Source organism: Amblyraja radiata, chromosome 7, assembly GCF_010909765.2.
Source record: "Amblyraja radiata isolate CabotCenter1 chromosome 7, sAmbRad1.1.pri, whole genome shotgun sequence".
Lineage (NCBI taxonomy): Eukaryota > Metazoa > Chordata > Chondrichthyes > Rajiformes > Rajidae > Amblyraja > Amblyraja radiata.
This window is the reverse complement of record NC_045962.1, coordinates 55,108,046-55,123,870: the sequence shown is the minus strand read 5'-3', so window position 1 is coordinate 55,123,870 and position 15,825 is coordinate 55,108,046. Positions and strand designations below refer to the sequence as shown.

Sequence of the window (15,825 nt, the reverse complement as noted above, 5' to 3'; positions counted from 1 at the left end):
CCATAATTCTCAGAAGCCACAAAATGTAGATTACATAAACCTTTCAAATCAATGACATATTGCTCTTAATATAAAATACAATGAGAAAACCTTGCACCACTTTGGAACTTCAAATCATTTTGCAATCAATGTCACTCTTTTGTACTATTTTGTAACAGCCATTTGTACTGAACAAGTTGCACCAAACAAGCTCTCACAAACCACTAGTAATGAGCAGATAATGTCTGCGAAGCATTTTAGGACTACATTTGGCCAGGGAATGACGGATGTTCCCTGTCCTTCAAAATATTGTTATATGATTTTTTATCCTGGACTGAGAAGTAACACTGGTTTAATATTTCATCTGGCAGATGGTACCTTTGACAGAACAGTACTTCCTCAGTTCTTCAACAGCTGAAATATTTCAGCTAGAAGAGATGAATCTACAAGCTGGGGATCAGATGTCATTGCGCTACTAACCTTGCAAAAAGAAGCTTTTTTTTTTTTAAAGTCACTTCTTAAAATGATCTGAGGCTGCTGTATTTAAAAAAAAATTAAACACAGAGGATCCTTCTTGCTAGTTCAACAGGGGTGTTGCCTGATTTGGACATTTAATTCTTGAATCAGCATAAAATAATTTTGAAAACACGAGCATGGTTTTGAGTATTCAACAAAAAAAAACTTCTGCAGTTCATTAGGATTTTGTGCCCCAAAGAGGAAATTAGCTTGCACCATGAGGCCGTGAAACAGAATTTACATGAATGTCCATATTTTGTTGAAGTTACAGATTTATGATCTTTAATATTATAGAGATGTTTCATAACTTTTAAAAGTAAAAACTAAATATGAACTTGAAATATCAACAGCCTTAAACTATACTATTTGTGACCACATTGAACAGATTTAGCCCTGCTCTTTATATTGCACAATGTGGCAATAAGTGACTGGAAACTGTCAGTTTTGGCCAGATTCCAAGCTTACATTAAACTAAAAGTACTTACTAATTCATATCTGGCCTCATCTCACAAACATTTTTTTTTTCCAAGTCATCTCAGAGCATGACAAAAAATTGGGAGGTCAATGAAAAATAAAGTCAAGCAAGGCAAGTAAAGCAAAGGGCTGATTTTCATTACCACCTGAAATGGTCCCAAAATGTAGACAATAGATAATAGACAATAGGTGCAGGAGTAGGCCAGTCGGCCCTTCGAACCAGCACCGCCATTCAATGTGATCATGTCTGCTCATCCACAATCAGCACCTCATTCCTGCCTTCTCCCCATATCCCTTGACTCCGCTATCTTTAAGAGCTCTGTCTAGCTCTCTCTTGAAAGCATCCAGAGAACCAGCCTCCACCACCCTCTGAGGCAGAGAATTCCACAGACTCACAACTTTCTGTGTGAAAAATGTTTTTCCTCATCTCCGTTCTAAATGGCTTACCCCTTATTCTTAAACTGTGGCGCCTGGTTCTGGACTTCCCCAACATCGGGAACACGTTTCGTGCCTTTAGTGTGTCAAAACCTTTAATAATCTTATATGTTTCAATAAGAACTCCTCTCATCCTAAATTCCAGAGTATACAAGCCCAGCCGCTCCATTCTATCAACATATGACAGCCCCGCCATCCCGGGAATTAACCTGGTGAACATACGCTGCACTCCGTCAATAGCAAGAATGTCCTTCCTCAAATTGGGAGACAAAAACTGCACACGATACTTCAGGTGTGGTCTTGCTAGGGCCCTGTACACCTGCAGAAGGACCTCTTTGCTCCTTACTCAATTCCTCATGTTATGAAGGACAACATGCCATTTGCTTACTTCACTGCCTGCTGTACCTGCATGCTTACTTTCATTGACTGATGAGCAAAGACCCCCAGATCCCGTTGTACTTCCCCTTTTCCCAACTTGACTCCATTTAGATAATAATCTGCCTTCCTGTTTTTGCCACCAAAGTGGATAACCTCACATATATTCACATTAAACTGCATCTGCCATGCATCTGCCCACTCACCCAACCTAACCAAGTCACCCTGCATCCTCATAGCATCCTCGTCACAGTTCACACTGCCACACAGCTTTGTTTCATCTGCAAATTTGCTAATGTTAATTAGAGATTATGGATACCTTAAATATCAGATGTGCGAAAATCCTCCCCGAACACTAACCATCCCCCCACGAGATCTCGCAACGGGATCCTACCACTAGCCACATTTTCCCATCTCCACCCCTTTCCACCTTCCGCAGAGGCCGTTCCCTCCACAACTCCCTGGTTAACTCATCCCTTCCAAACTAAACCACCCCATCCCCAGGTACCTTCTACCGCAACCGCAGATGAGGCATCTGTCGCTATACCTTCTCCCTTGACTCTGTCCAGGGACCCCGCAAATCCTTTCAGGTTAGGCAGAGGTTCACTTGCATCTTCTCCAACCTCATCTACTGTATCCGTTGTTCAAGATGTGGACTCTTATACATCGGTGAGACCAAACGCAGAATGGGTGATCGTTTCGTGGAACACCTTCGCTCAGCCCGCGTGAACCAACCTGATCTCCCAGTTGCTGGATAGTTTAATTCTCCTTCCCACTCCTACAGACCTTTTTGTCCTCGATCTCCATTGTCATAGTGAGGCTAAACGCAAATTGGAGGAACAACATCTCATATTTTGCTTGGGCAGTTTACTGCCCAGTGATATGAATATTGAGTCTCTCACTTTAGGTAGCCCCGGCATTCCCTCTCTCTCTATCTCTGCCCCACCCAAGTTGCACTAGCTTCTCATTTTCACCATACAAGTAACTTATCTTTATCATTGTTACTTTTTTGCATATCTTTCATTCATTATTCTTTATCTCTCCACATCATCATCTATATCTCTCGTTTCCCTTATCCCTAACCAGTCTGAAGAAGGGTCTCGAATTCCTTGGTCTGCCCGAACTTTATTGACCTCCCAGCGGAGCGAGATTTCCATCGGGGAATGTTGCCGACTGGCCCGCCGCAGACTGCAGGAGTACGTGCTGAGGGACGCACTGAAGCTTGGTGCAGCCAACGGCAAGGCTCTATGGGGGAGGACCACAGTCTAGGGTCCTTCCGCTGCTGGACATGGGGGGCAGGGTGTGGTGGAGACGCCCTCAAAAATAAGGGAAGGGATTCCACGCCAGTGGGCCACATGAGTGGGGGATAAATTTGTGTAATTTGGGTAAACAGTATTGAATGTATGTATAATCTCCGCGAATGTTGTATGGAATATTGTAAGGATCACGTATTGGATATATTTATTTCTCGAATATTTAAAAATTCCTTCTCTCCAGAAATTCCGTCTGTCCCGCTGAGTTACTCCAGCTTTTTGTGTCAATCAGCGAAAATCTGAAGGCGGGCAACATTACTTTATTTGGATGAGGCAATATTGCCCCGAAATTAACAACTAACATTCATCGCATTTAAAAAGGCAAGCTAAGGCGTCTCAAAGTATTTGCGTTTGTATTTTGCTTGATGACCTTAAAGTCGGGACATGGAATTACGATTTTGCAGCCAGTACAGAAACTAGATTTCATTTCCTGTGGAAAAATCCTCCATTTCTACTTGGCAATGACCTAAATTTGCTGAACAGTTTTCAGAAACAAAACAAGGATTAAGATTCAGATTGGAACTGCAGCTGTGCCAATACGTCAGATTAACAAATCAGGCCTGAAAGGAGGATTATACTGCATCTATTTTACAAAGATAAAATTGGCATCTGAACAACCCACAATGTTGACTAAATTGTTCTTGTCCACATACAAAAGAACTATCGTTTAGGACAACTTCAAACAGCACTTTGCAAATGTATCATGCCCATTTACATATTTAATAATCAAAGATTGCAGCAGGCTCTTGATTAGATGGGCTGAAAAATGGCTAATGTAGTTAAGGCAGATAAATGTGAGCTGATGCATTTTGCGATAAAAAACAGGGCAGGACTATTGCAGTGAATGGTAGAGCCTTCTGGAGTGTTGTAGAGCAAAGGAATCCAGGGGTACAGTGGAGTCAAGTGTAGTTAGGGTGCTCAAGAAGGCTTTTGGTACGTTAGCCTTCATAAGTCAAAGTATTAGAGTCATACTGTCAGAGAGTGATACAGTGTGGAAACAGGCACTTCGGCCCAACTTGCCCACATCGGCCAACATGTCCCATCTACACTAGTCCCACCTGCCCGCATTTGGTCCATTTCACTCCAAACCTGTCCTATCCATGTATCTGTCTAACGGTTTCTTAAATGTTGGGATAGTCCCTACCTCAACGACCTCCTCTGGCAGGGATTATCCATCACCATTTTGTGTGAAAAAGTTTCCCCTCAGATTCCTATTAAATCTTTTTCACTTCACCTTAAACCTATGTCCTCTGGTCCTCAATTCACCTACCATGGGCAAGAAACTGTGCATCTACCCGATCTATTCCTCTCATGATCTTATACACCTCTATAAGATCACGCCTCATCCTCCTGCGCTCCAAGGAATAGAGTCCCAGCCTCCCCAGCCTTTCCCTATAGCTCAGACTCTTTAGACCTGGCAACACCTTTGTAAATCTTCTCGATACCCTTTCCAGCTTGACAACATCTTTCCTATAACACAGTGTCCAGAACTGAACACAATACTCTAAATGCGGCCTCAACAACATCTTATACAACTGCAACATGACCTCCCAACTTCTATACTCAATACTCTGGCTGATGAAGGCCAATGTGCCAAAAGCCTTTTGACCACCCGATCTACCTGCGACTCCATCTTCAAGGAACCATGCACCAGCACGCCTTGATCCCTCTGCCCTACAACACTACCCAGAGTCCTACCATTCACTGTGTAGGTCCAGCCCATGTTAAACTTCCCAAAATTCAACACCTCACATTTCTCCGCATTAAATTCCATCAACCAATCCTCACTTGTAAAACCACCCACTTTTGTACCTGCAAACTTGCTAATCTTGCCGTGTATGTTCTCATCCAAATCATTGATATACAGTACCCTCCATAATGTTTGGGACAAAGACCCATCATTTATTTATCTGGCTCTGTACTCCACAATTTGAGATTTGTAATAGAAACAAACACATGTGGTTAAAGTGCACATTGTCAGATTTTAATAAAGGCCATTTTTATACATTTTGGTTTCACCATGTAGAAATTACAGCAGTGTTTATACTTAGTCCCCCATTTCAGGGCACCATAATGTTTGGGACATAGCAATGTCATGTAAATGAAAGTAGTCATGTTTAATATTTTGTTGCATATTCTTTGCATGCAATGACTGTTTGAAGTCTGCGATTCATGGACATCACCAGTTGGGGTGTTTTCTCTGGGATGCTCTGCCAGGCCTGTATTGCAGCCATCTTTAGCTTATGATTGTTTTGGGGGCTAGTCCCCTTCAGTTTTCTCTTCAGCATAGAAAAGGCATGCTCAATTGGGTTCAGATCGGGTGATTGACTTGAAATAGGGGGACTATGTCTAAAGACAGCTGTAATTTCTACATGGTGAAACAAAAATGTATAAAAATGGCCTTTATTAAAATCTGACAATATGCACTTTAACCCCTCCCACCGGAAAAGGAGTGGCTTTCATGGCGTGACAGGAGAGAAATTCTCAACAAGCCTTTCAACTTAAAGCCAAAGCACCCAAGCCACCATTTGCAGTAAGTACTGCCTTTCAACTTCAAGCCAATGCACCCAAGCCACCATTTGCAGTAAGTAGTGCCTTTCAACTTCATGCCATTTGCAGTAAGTAGTGCCTTTCAACTTCAAGCCAATGCACCCACGCCACCATTTGCAGTAAGCAGTGCCGTTCAACTTCAAGCCAAAGCACCCAAGCCACCATTTGCAGTAAGTAGTGCCTTTCAACTTCAATCATAAGCACCCAAGCCACCATTTGCAGTAAGTAGTGCCTGTCAACTTCAAGCCAAAGCACCCAAGCCACCATTTGCAGTAAGTAGTGCCTTTCAACTTCATGCCACCATTTGCAGTAAGTAGTGCCTTTCAACTTCAAGCCAATGCACCCACGCCACCATTTGTAGTAAGTAGTGCCGTTCAACTTCAAGCCAAAGCACCCAAGCCACCATTTGCAGTAAATAGTGCCTTTCAACTTCAAGCCAAAGCACCCAAGCCACCATTTGCAGTAAGTAGTGCCTTTCAACTTCAAGCCAAAGCACCCAAGCCACCATTTGCAAGTAGTGCCTATCAACTTCAAGCCAAAGCACTCAAGCCACCATTTGCAGTAAGTAGTTCCTTTCAACTTCAAGCCAAAGCACCCAAGCCACCATTTGCAGTAAGAAGTGCCTTTCAACTTCAAGAAAAAGCACCAAGCCACCATTTGCAGTAAGTAGTTCCTTTCAACTTAAATCCAAAGCACCCAAGCCACCATTTGCAGTAAGTAGTGGATTTCAACTTCAAGCCAAAGCACCCATGCCACCATTTGCAGTAAGTAGTGCCTTTCACCTTCAAGCCAAAGCACCCAAGCCACCATTTGCAGTAAGTAGTGCCTTTCAACTTCATGCCACCATTTGCAGTAAGTAGTGCCTTTCAACTTCAAGCCAATGCACCCACGCCACCATTTGCACTAAGTAGTGCCGTTTAACTTCAAGCCAAAGCACCCAAGCCATCATTTGCAGTAAGTAGTGCCTTTCAAATTCAATCCAAAGCACCCAAGCCACCATTTGCAGGAAGTAGTGCCTGTCAACTTCAAGCCAAAGCACCCAAGCCACCATTTGCAGTAAGTAGTGCCTTTCAACTTCAAGCCAAAGCACCCAAGCCACCATTTGCAGTAAGTAGTGCCTTTCAAATTCAAGCCAAAGCACCCACGCCACCATTTGCAGTAAGTAGTGCCTTTCAACTTCAAGCCAAAGCACCCAAACAACCATTTGCAGGCAGTGCCTTTTTACTTCAAACAAACCATATTTTCATTTTCAAACCTCATTAAGGGGACTCACAGTTGTGTAGACATTTGTTCAGTGTTATTCAGAGCTCAGAGAGACGTGACCCTTGGCCTCATCTATCTTGCAGAGACTGAGTGAGGCACAGCACTTCCTGGTTTTATTGTCCCTCTCCCTCCCTCCAGCAGGGTTAACAGAGAGAATGGTGAATTCTTTTAAAACATTAATATCTCTCTGATTTGTCATCGATGGGAAAAATCCTCCGCACCCGTAAGGCGGAGGGGGGCTCTGAGCGAGATGGCCAAAAATGAAGGTTGTAGGTGGCGGCGTTCTGTCGGAAATCGCAGCACAGTGGTCCAAAAGCGGTCAAGAACAGAGTTTTAGTAATATACTCTTTTTTATGCTTAAATTTAAAGCTCGGTCTGTATTATTGCACTTATTTAAGAGGGGCTATGCTAGCCAGCAGACTTTCCAGATGCACCTTGATACATTCCTTTCCCCTGAATTAGGTTATCCATCACGATTGTGCCTGACTATTTCACAAGTGCCTCCACTCTCCATTTCCCCTCATAATTCTGAGAAACGGTAACTTTTCCTGTCACCTGCTTGTCATGAACCTTTTAGAATAACACTCTACACTACATATCTACGTTCCCCTAAAAAAAATCCCTCTTTTTAAAAATTAGAATCAAACACTGATAACTGCAAATAGTAGCTAATTATGTGTTTTAAGGACCCATGTACATGCAGATTTCCAATTGTTGTGTTTGTGATCATGCTGCCCAACAAGGTGCATGGTTAAATGAATGGAGAAAAGTTGAATCCATTGTATCTGCTGGGGGCTAATTAAAAAAGTCTACTCTTCTCACGACATTTAACATCTCATAGAGAACGAGTGTTATAAACTAGGCAAGAATAAGTAACAAATGCATGGACTAGCAGAATAAGCTAGTTAGAAATAATTGAGTTCATACATACATTCTAACAAATACCCAGTCAAGTGCATAGATAGGAATGACGATGATGACATCACCCAAGATAAAAAAATATTTACTGTTCTCACATCCTGGACCCATTAATTAAGAATAATCACTTTCCAGTGGAATTCATGCCTTTCGGCATTATGGGTTCTAGTCTCATCTTAAGCACAAAATCCAGCTGGACAATCAGCATTTGTACTGAGGGAATGCTGCATTGGCAAAGATGTCTTTCAGATGAAAAATTTAACTGCTTTTTCAGGTATATGCATAAAATATATTGCCATTGTTTTGAACAGTTACCAAGGCGTCCAGGGTAAAATCACCATAAGCATATAATTTGCCACCATCATATTGCTGCTTGTACAATCCTACTATGTATGCGCTGCCGCAATTCCTACATAACAATGGATTACATTTTTAATTTACTTCATTGTCTGTGAGCAGCATGGTGATCCCAAGGTGTGTAAAAATAAAATGACAAAGGAGAAATGAAAGTACACAGAGCTGCACAAGCAATCGCGAATTAAAGATTTGTTGTGGAAAGAAAATACTAGCATGAACAGGTCACCTTCATTAGTAGTCATCTGTTACAAAACTAGATGTCAACAGTTCAATTTATTGACATCTTATTTAAGTGATTGTGCTGTGGGCAATGAACCACTAGTAAAATAAAATTTGAATGTACTTTTAATGAAACTGAAATTGCTGAAGCAAAAATACTGTACCAGTGCCAAAACATTAAGAAACTCTCGAGTGTCGAAGTGAAGGAGTGTCCTGATTTGAGGATACAATTCTTCATCAGAAGCTACTTCAGTTGAGTGCAAACGGATCAGAAATTCAAAGACCTGAAACAGCTCAAAATCACAAAAACATTTATCAAAGAGATAATGTGATTAGCATAATCTTTCAAATGCACTTTCACACAGAGGTGACATTAAAAGCCTTTTTTTCCTTAACAAAGCCTTCAGAGCACCGGAGATACATTTATAAACAGCGGTAGAGCATTTTTAATGAGCACCCAAGTTCATGGCTGATGTATAATTGCTCCAGCAGAAACATTGAATAGACAGCAAATCCTGCTGTATTGCATAGCATAGCTTCAAAAAACATTTAAAATACATCTTATCAACACAAAGGAAAGTACATGGACCTGGGTTATTCCAAGTTCCCAGTGAGATAACATTTTATGTTGTTGTTTTATTCTATAGGTTTCATCAACTGACATACATCAGTGAGATGCAAAGGAAGACAAACATTGTATAGAATCCTTCCACTCATCTGCTATGGTCTTAATTAAAGGCAGTTTTTGTTCCTTGAATAAGTTATGTAACAATTTATTCAGAAATAATTATGATCTTCAGTACTTGACAATTTTATGAGTTTGGAACACAATACAAGTTTGGAGCAGAGTTCATGAGCTAGAAAAGCTCACCCAGTGATAACATAATGATGTGGAGGTTCCTAAGGTGTTCTGGAATTTATTTTACAGAATCAGGTTGGTATTTCAGTTTACTTGAAAGGTTCCTGGGCATGGAATACAAAGGGAGGCTAAAAGTCAACCAGAATTGAGGAAAATAAACCCAGGAAATCTGACTCTTTTAACATTTGGAAGAGAGCTGCATCAGATTGCATAATATCCACCTGAAATGCCCAAACTCTTGTGCTATGATGGCCAGTTTCATGTTGAGCATTATGGAGAGATCTGAATGCTCAAGTCTTTGACCATAGGCTGCCAGGCAAAGAAAGTAACATCAAATGATACGCTGATCTCATTTGGTCTCATGTGGACATAATTCTACCCTGCACGAAGAACTGCCAAGAAGCCCTTGGGTATTATTGTGATAGAATCTGGAGGGCAGTTGAGGGAATATGGGTAAAACGTAATGGGTTAGTCCACTTGATGGTCCAAAGGGAATGCTTCCAATTGTATATTTCTACAACTAAAGAGCTATAGCCTTTATTTTCCACAATTGTTAAATTGACTGGATATTAAAACACCTTGGAAAGAGATTATATGTACTATTGCAACATCAGTTCAATCCCAATTTGTATAGTTCTAGAATTTAATTCATGGTTGCTAGCCAATGGATATTTGGTGTCACCTGGCTTATTTCACTTCAAAGTAAACACTTGTATCGAAATTGCCGTTGCCAAGAACATGAGAAATAAAGATTTAAACAAACAAAACTGGAGGAGCAGATACAGGATATTGTCTCATTTTTGCTGCACTTACTAATGAGTAAGTTTACAGATATCACAAAAGTTGGTAATGAGTGTAGATAGGTTATTTCCTACTAGCCAATTGTAGTGCTTGTTAGTAGTTGCTCCGCCTAATATGCGATTCTTATTACCAAGAGCTTGCCTACGCCATTCAGTATGAGTAGCTGCTAGGAACTGTAATGTCTTGCAGGCTGATGCTGTAAGTAGACATCATAAACATGTGTTGTATCTTCATGTGTGATTGACTAGACTCATTACATGGTGTCAGAAGTGGGATACGAATCCACGCCTCCAATTGGAGACCAGAAGGGACTATCGACACATTACTAGCAGCCCTGAGTTTCCGCATTCCAACTGACTCGCCGAACGAGCCGTCCGAAGCGCAAAACAACTAATGGAGCGTACATACCTTGCAAAATCGGACGTCTACCTAGACCTGCTCAACTTAAGAACATTGCAAGGGATCCCAAACCCCCCCCCCCCTCTGCCTTTCTCTCTCTCTCTCTCTCTCTCTCCCTGCCCCCACACTCTCTCCCTGCCCCCCCACTCTCTCCCTGCCTCCCCCCCCCTCTCTCTCTCCCCATCTGCCCCTCTCTCTCTCTCTCTGCCCCTCTCAAAAAAGGTTTTGGTAGCACTAAATGCAATGCAGAAGAGATTCACCAGGACGTTCTCTGGAATGGGGGGCTTTAGTTACAAGGAGAAAATGGATCGGCTGCAATTGTTCTCGCTAGAGTACACGAGCTAAGGGGTGACCTTATGGAAATCAAAAAATTATATGAGGGTAGATCGTGACAGTATTTTGTTCAAAATCAAGGGAATCTAAAAGTAGAGAACATAGATTTAAAGAAGATCCGAGGGATGGATTATTCGCACAGAGGGCCATGAATACATGGAACAAGCTGCCAGAGGTGGTAGAGGCAATTATTAGCACTTCATTTGAAAGGATATGACGGATATGGGCCACATTAAGGAAAATTGGGTTAGTACATATGGTACCACAATAGATTTTTATATTTTAAGGCAATTAAGGACCAAGAGGATAGTGTAGTAAAGCAGTGCTGAGGTAAAGACAAACATAATTTTATCACAAATTGTGGAGCGGACACCAAAGGGTCGAATAACCTACTCCTGTTTCTTTTCTTACGTTCTCCAAAAGCTTGTTATAACCTAGCTTTGAACTGTTGATCTTCTATCCATCCTATGCCACGATGCTGGGATATGTCGGGCAGGATGGGGCTTTATTCCTTGGAGTGCAGGAGACTGCGGGGGTGATTGTATTGAGATGTATAAAATCATGCGGGGCATAGGTTAAAGGTAATAGGGTTAAAGTTTTAATAGGAATTTGAAGATCAACTTTTTCCACAATGGTTAGTACATACATGAAATGAGCTGTCAGAGGAAGTGGCAGAGGTTGTTACAATAACATTTGAATATTGTGTGCAGTTGTGGTCTCCTAATTTGAGGAAGGACATCCCTACTATTGAGGCAGTGCAGTGTAGGTTCACGAGGTTAATCCCCGAGATGGCAGGACTGTCATACGAGGAAAGATTGGAAAGACTGGGCTTGTATTCACTGGAATTAAGAAGGATGAGAGGTTATCTTATAGAAAAGGTATAAAATTATAAAAGGACTGGACAAGCTAGATGCAGGAAAAATGTTCCCAATATTGAGGGAGTCCAGAACCAGGGGCACAGTGTAAGAATAAAGGGGAGGCCATTTAAAACTGAGATGATAAAAAACTTTTTCACCCAGAGAGTTGTGAATTTATGGAATTCTCTGCCACAGAAGGCAGTGGAGGCCAATTCACTTCGTGCATTTAAAAGAGAGTTAGATAGAGCTCTAGGTGCTAGCGGAATATGGGGAGAAGCCAGGCATGGGTTACAGATTCTGGATGATCAGCCATGATCACAATGAATGGCGGTGCAGTCTCGAAGGGCCAAATGGCCTAAACCTGCACCTATTTTCTATGTTTCTATGAAAGATACTGGGACGGTACATGGAAAGAAATGATTTACAGGGACATGGATCAAACATCTTAGATGGGCATTTTGGTCAGCATGGATGAGTTTGGCCAAAGCGCATATTTTTGTGCTGTATGACTCTAGATCTCACAATACTCTGTGAAGTATCTCACAATGTTTTTGCTGCGTTGTGCAATGGAAATACCAATCATTATCATTTGCAATTATGATTTATTACAATTAATGAGGATGCCTGATTTACACTTCTTAAAAGAAAAATACTTTCAAAATGAAACAAGCAGATCAATATTGGCTGATGATATAAAACATCTGTTCATGACTCAGGCAAGGCTGAGAAAGGAGGAACAATTGCACAATTGCAACTTTCCATTGCAGTCATTACCTGATGGGAAGATTGATTCAATAAAGGGCCTGTCCCACTAAGGCGACTTTTCAGCAGACTGCCTGCGACCTTCAAGCTCGAGGCACTCGCCTGAAAAACCGCGAACTGGAACGGCGACCGTCAGAGCGGACAACACACACACACACAAAGGCGGGGGCCAGGGAAAGCGGGGGAGCGCTGTCTGAAATTCACACTGTGCAAAGCCACGGTGATCCAGACACACACCGCGATGAACAGAAAGGTTAAAGACGGTTAGCAGTGTACGGTAAGTCAGAATGGGAGGGGGAGTTGAAGTGCTGAGCCACCGGGAGATCAGGTTGGGTAATCAGGTAGCATTAACCAACCTGATCTCCTGGTGGCTCAGCACCAACTCCCCCTCAACATTCCGAATTCGCCCTTTCTGTCCTGGGCCTCCTCCATGGCTAGAGTGAGTCCCACCACAAATTGGAGGAGCAGCACCTCATATTTCGCTTGGGTAGTTACACCCCATTGGTATGAACATTTACTTCTCCAATTTCAGGTAGTCCTTGTTTTCTCCCTCATTCCCCTCCCCAGCTCTCCCACAGCTCACTGTCTCCGCCTCGTCCTTTCTTCTTCCAGACCCTCCCACCCCCACATCAGTCTGAAGAAGGGTCTCGGCCCGAAACGTCACCTATTCCTTCGCTCCATAGATGCTGCCTCACCCGCTGAGTTTCTCCAGCATTTTTGCCTACCTTCGATTTTTCCAGCTTCTGTAGGCCTTTCTAAAAGGATTCTTTCATTGATGACGTCTTTATGCTGATAATGACAAGAGAATGCATTTATGTTGATAGATTTACTGACCTGATGCTTTACCAATGATACAAGGTCTTCTGGAATATTACCAAGAGGATAGGCTCGTCCAGCCAGACAACAGCTGAAATAGGAAAATAATTCCAGTGTTGCCAGAATTCTATTGTGCAAATATCTAATCCTAGCTGCATTTTTAAACATGTACTGTGCAATAAAACATCAACAACTTTTATAAACTTCTTAACAATAACAAAGCAGCACTCGTGTAAAGGTCGCTAGCAGTATATCACCTAGTAAAATCAATCAATCAAGCATAATTAGTTTGTTGGAGTCAAAAAAAAATCCTATTCTGATTAAGAGCCCTGAATACTCATGGAATTATAGATGCCGTGGGAAGTAAATCTACATAGAAATTTGAAGGTAACTAAAAAGTTATTTTTTAATTTTGCTTTGCAGAATTCTGTTCACTAATTGCAAACATGTATGGCAAAGATAGGCTGGCAAATGATCAAGAATCAAATTGGCGAATGGAAAATTGATGTGGCAAAGTGGAATGCCTCGAGAGAGAGAATGGGTTTGGCAGTCAAAGCCAAACAATAAACAAAAAAACTCTTAGCTACCAGAAAAGTTCAGCTAGATGAAGAGGATCTCAGACTTTTCATATCAATAAATTTTTCACACTGTGACATGAGATTGCTCATTTTAAATGATAACAAAATAAGAGGTTTTAATTTGCATTCGATATGTCATTGCCTATACAGCTACATATGAACCCGAAGCAGGAATGTTTTATTAGCCCAAATACCTCTTAGATTGCTGGCATGGACTTTGTGGACTGAATGGCCTCCTATAGTACTGTATTTTTGAATGATTGAAATATAAAACCAGATTTGATTTAAGTTAATCCTTTTATAGTGCAATTTATACAACAGAACTTACCTTATGTACACCAACAGCTTATTACCCATAACTACTTGTTCATCTAAAAACAAAAGAAGAATCGTAATTCATACATAAAGGGTCTATTTTAACCATACATTTTGTTAATGCAAAATTTTAGGGAGTTTTTTGGTAAGTTATTAAGAAGCCTATACGTTCAACACAACTGAGCATTAACATGTGCACCAAAGTAATCAAACACACATATTCATGAATAATAAGCGAGTTCGGTATTCCGACTGCGCATGCCCAGGTCATAGGTCACAAGCGAAAAACACTCTCGGCAGCCGTGCATGGACATAGACAGAAATGTCGGATTCGGAATGGGAGGGAGAGTTGAAGTGCTAAGCCATCGGGAAATCACGTAGGTTAATGTGAACCGAGCGGAGGTGTTGGGCGAAGCGATCGCCAAGCCTATGCTGGTCTCACCGATGTAGAGCAATGGTGGCTCAGCACTTTAACTCCCGGTGGCCCAGCTGTTCAACTCCCCCTCCCATTCCGAATCCAACCTTTCTGTCCTGGGCCTCCTCCATGGCCAGAGTGAGGACCACCATAAATTGGAGGAGTAGCACCTCATATTTCACATGGGCAGTTTACACCCCAGCGGTATGAGCATTGACTTCTCTAATTTCAGGTAGTCCCTGCTTTCTCCTCCCCTTCTCAGCTCTCCCTCAGCCCACTGTCTCCATCTTCTTCCCCCCACTCTCACATCAGTCTGAAGGAGCGTCTCGACCCGAAACGTTGCCTATTTCCTTCACTCCATAGATGCTGCCTCACCCGCTGAGTTCCTCCAGCATTTTTGTCTACCTTAAATAAAACCAGATATGTTCTAATGTTGAATTCAAGAAAATGACAGTTCCATAGGGAGAATGACAAGTTTGCGATGCTTGTTTTTATTCAATGTATAATTCAATGGCAGGATGAAAAGTGCAATTTTTGCACAATGAGGCATGCAAATTATCACAGCAAGAAGAACGAGTAAGTGGGAAACAAGATGGATAACAAAAGGATACATAAAAAGGAGAGATACAGATTAATAAATACAAGAAAGTTGAAAAGTACAAGTCAAGAGAGAGCTGGAATCTCTGCTTTGCAAGCAGAAGGCAAAGAAATTCAAATAAACAATCTCTTAGCATGTTACAAAGCAGTATTGAAAGTAAGTTTAGAGTAATTTCATGCAGAGAAAAGAAAAAGAAAAGCAAAGAAAAAATGGAAGTCTAAAGGAAATCAAAGTGGTAGTGGTCCTGTGAAGTAGGGCGCAAGTCACAAATTGTCCTCAGGCGTTGGATCCCAAGATCCCACCACTAGACTGCACCAAAGGCCCCTCGCATTGACAAAGGCCTTTTCAATAGCTTCTAAATGTCTCCGATTATCAGAGACATTTATTAACAATTGTACTTACCGGTACATAATTAAAAACTTTGAAATTACAAAGAAAAGCATTACATTTCATAATTTAATTAAAATAAAGCAAATTTCAAGCCAGGACAGTAAAGTGAATGGGAATATGCTACATTCACCAATACTGAACAGCATAAAGCTGGGTGGAAAGTGTACCTGGCCACTGATCTCAGTGTGACCCAGCACTGCTCCTGGATCCAGGTCAGATCCGCTGCAATCTGGACTCCAATACTTTCTCAACTTGCACCTTCAATGTGCAGGTGTGAATGTCAGGTACAAATTGTAATGATAA

At 41.6% G+C, this 15,825-nt stretch overlaps 1 protein-coding gene across 5 annotated transcripts in view; it reads right to left on the bottom strand.

Annotated features, from left to right (window-relative positions):
* The window catches only part of vps8 (VPS8 subunit of CORVET complex), a 420,899-nt gene that overhangs the window by 306,029 nt on the left and 99,045 nt on the right, over positions 1 to 15,825 (bottom strand). For all 5 annotated transcript variants that reach the window (XM_033024588.1, XM_033024585.1, XM_033024586.1 and 2 more), the window contains 3 exons: positions 14,133 to 14,175; positions 13,245 to 13,317; positions 8,564 to 8,683 (listed from right to left, as the gene is read on the bottom strand). In XM_033024588.1, the coding sequence (XP_032880479.1) occupies positions 8,564 to 8,683; positions 13,245 to 13,317; positions 14,133 to 14,175 (236 nt within the window). The remainder of the gene's footprint in view (positions 1 to 8,563; positions 8,684 to 13,244; positions 13,318 to 14,132; positions 14,176 to 15,825) is intronic.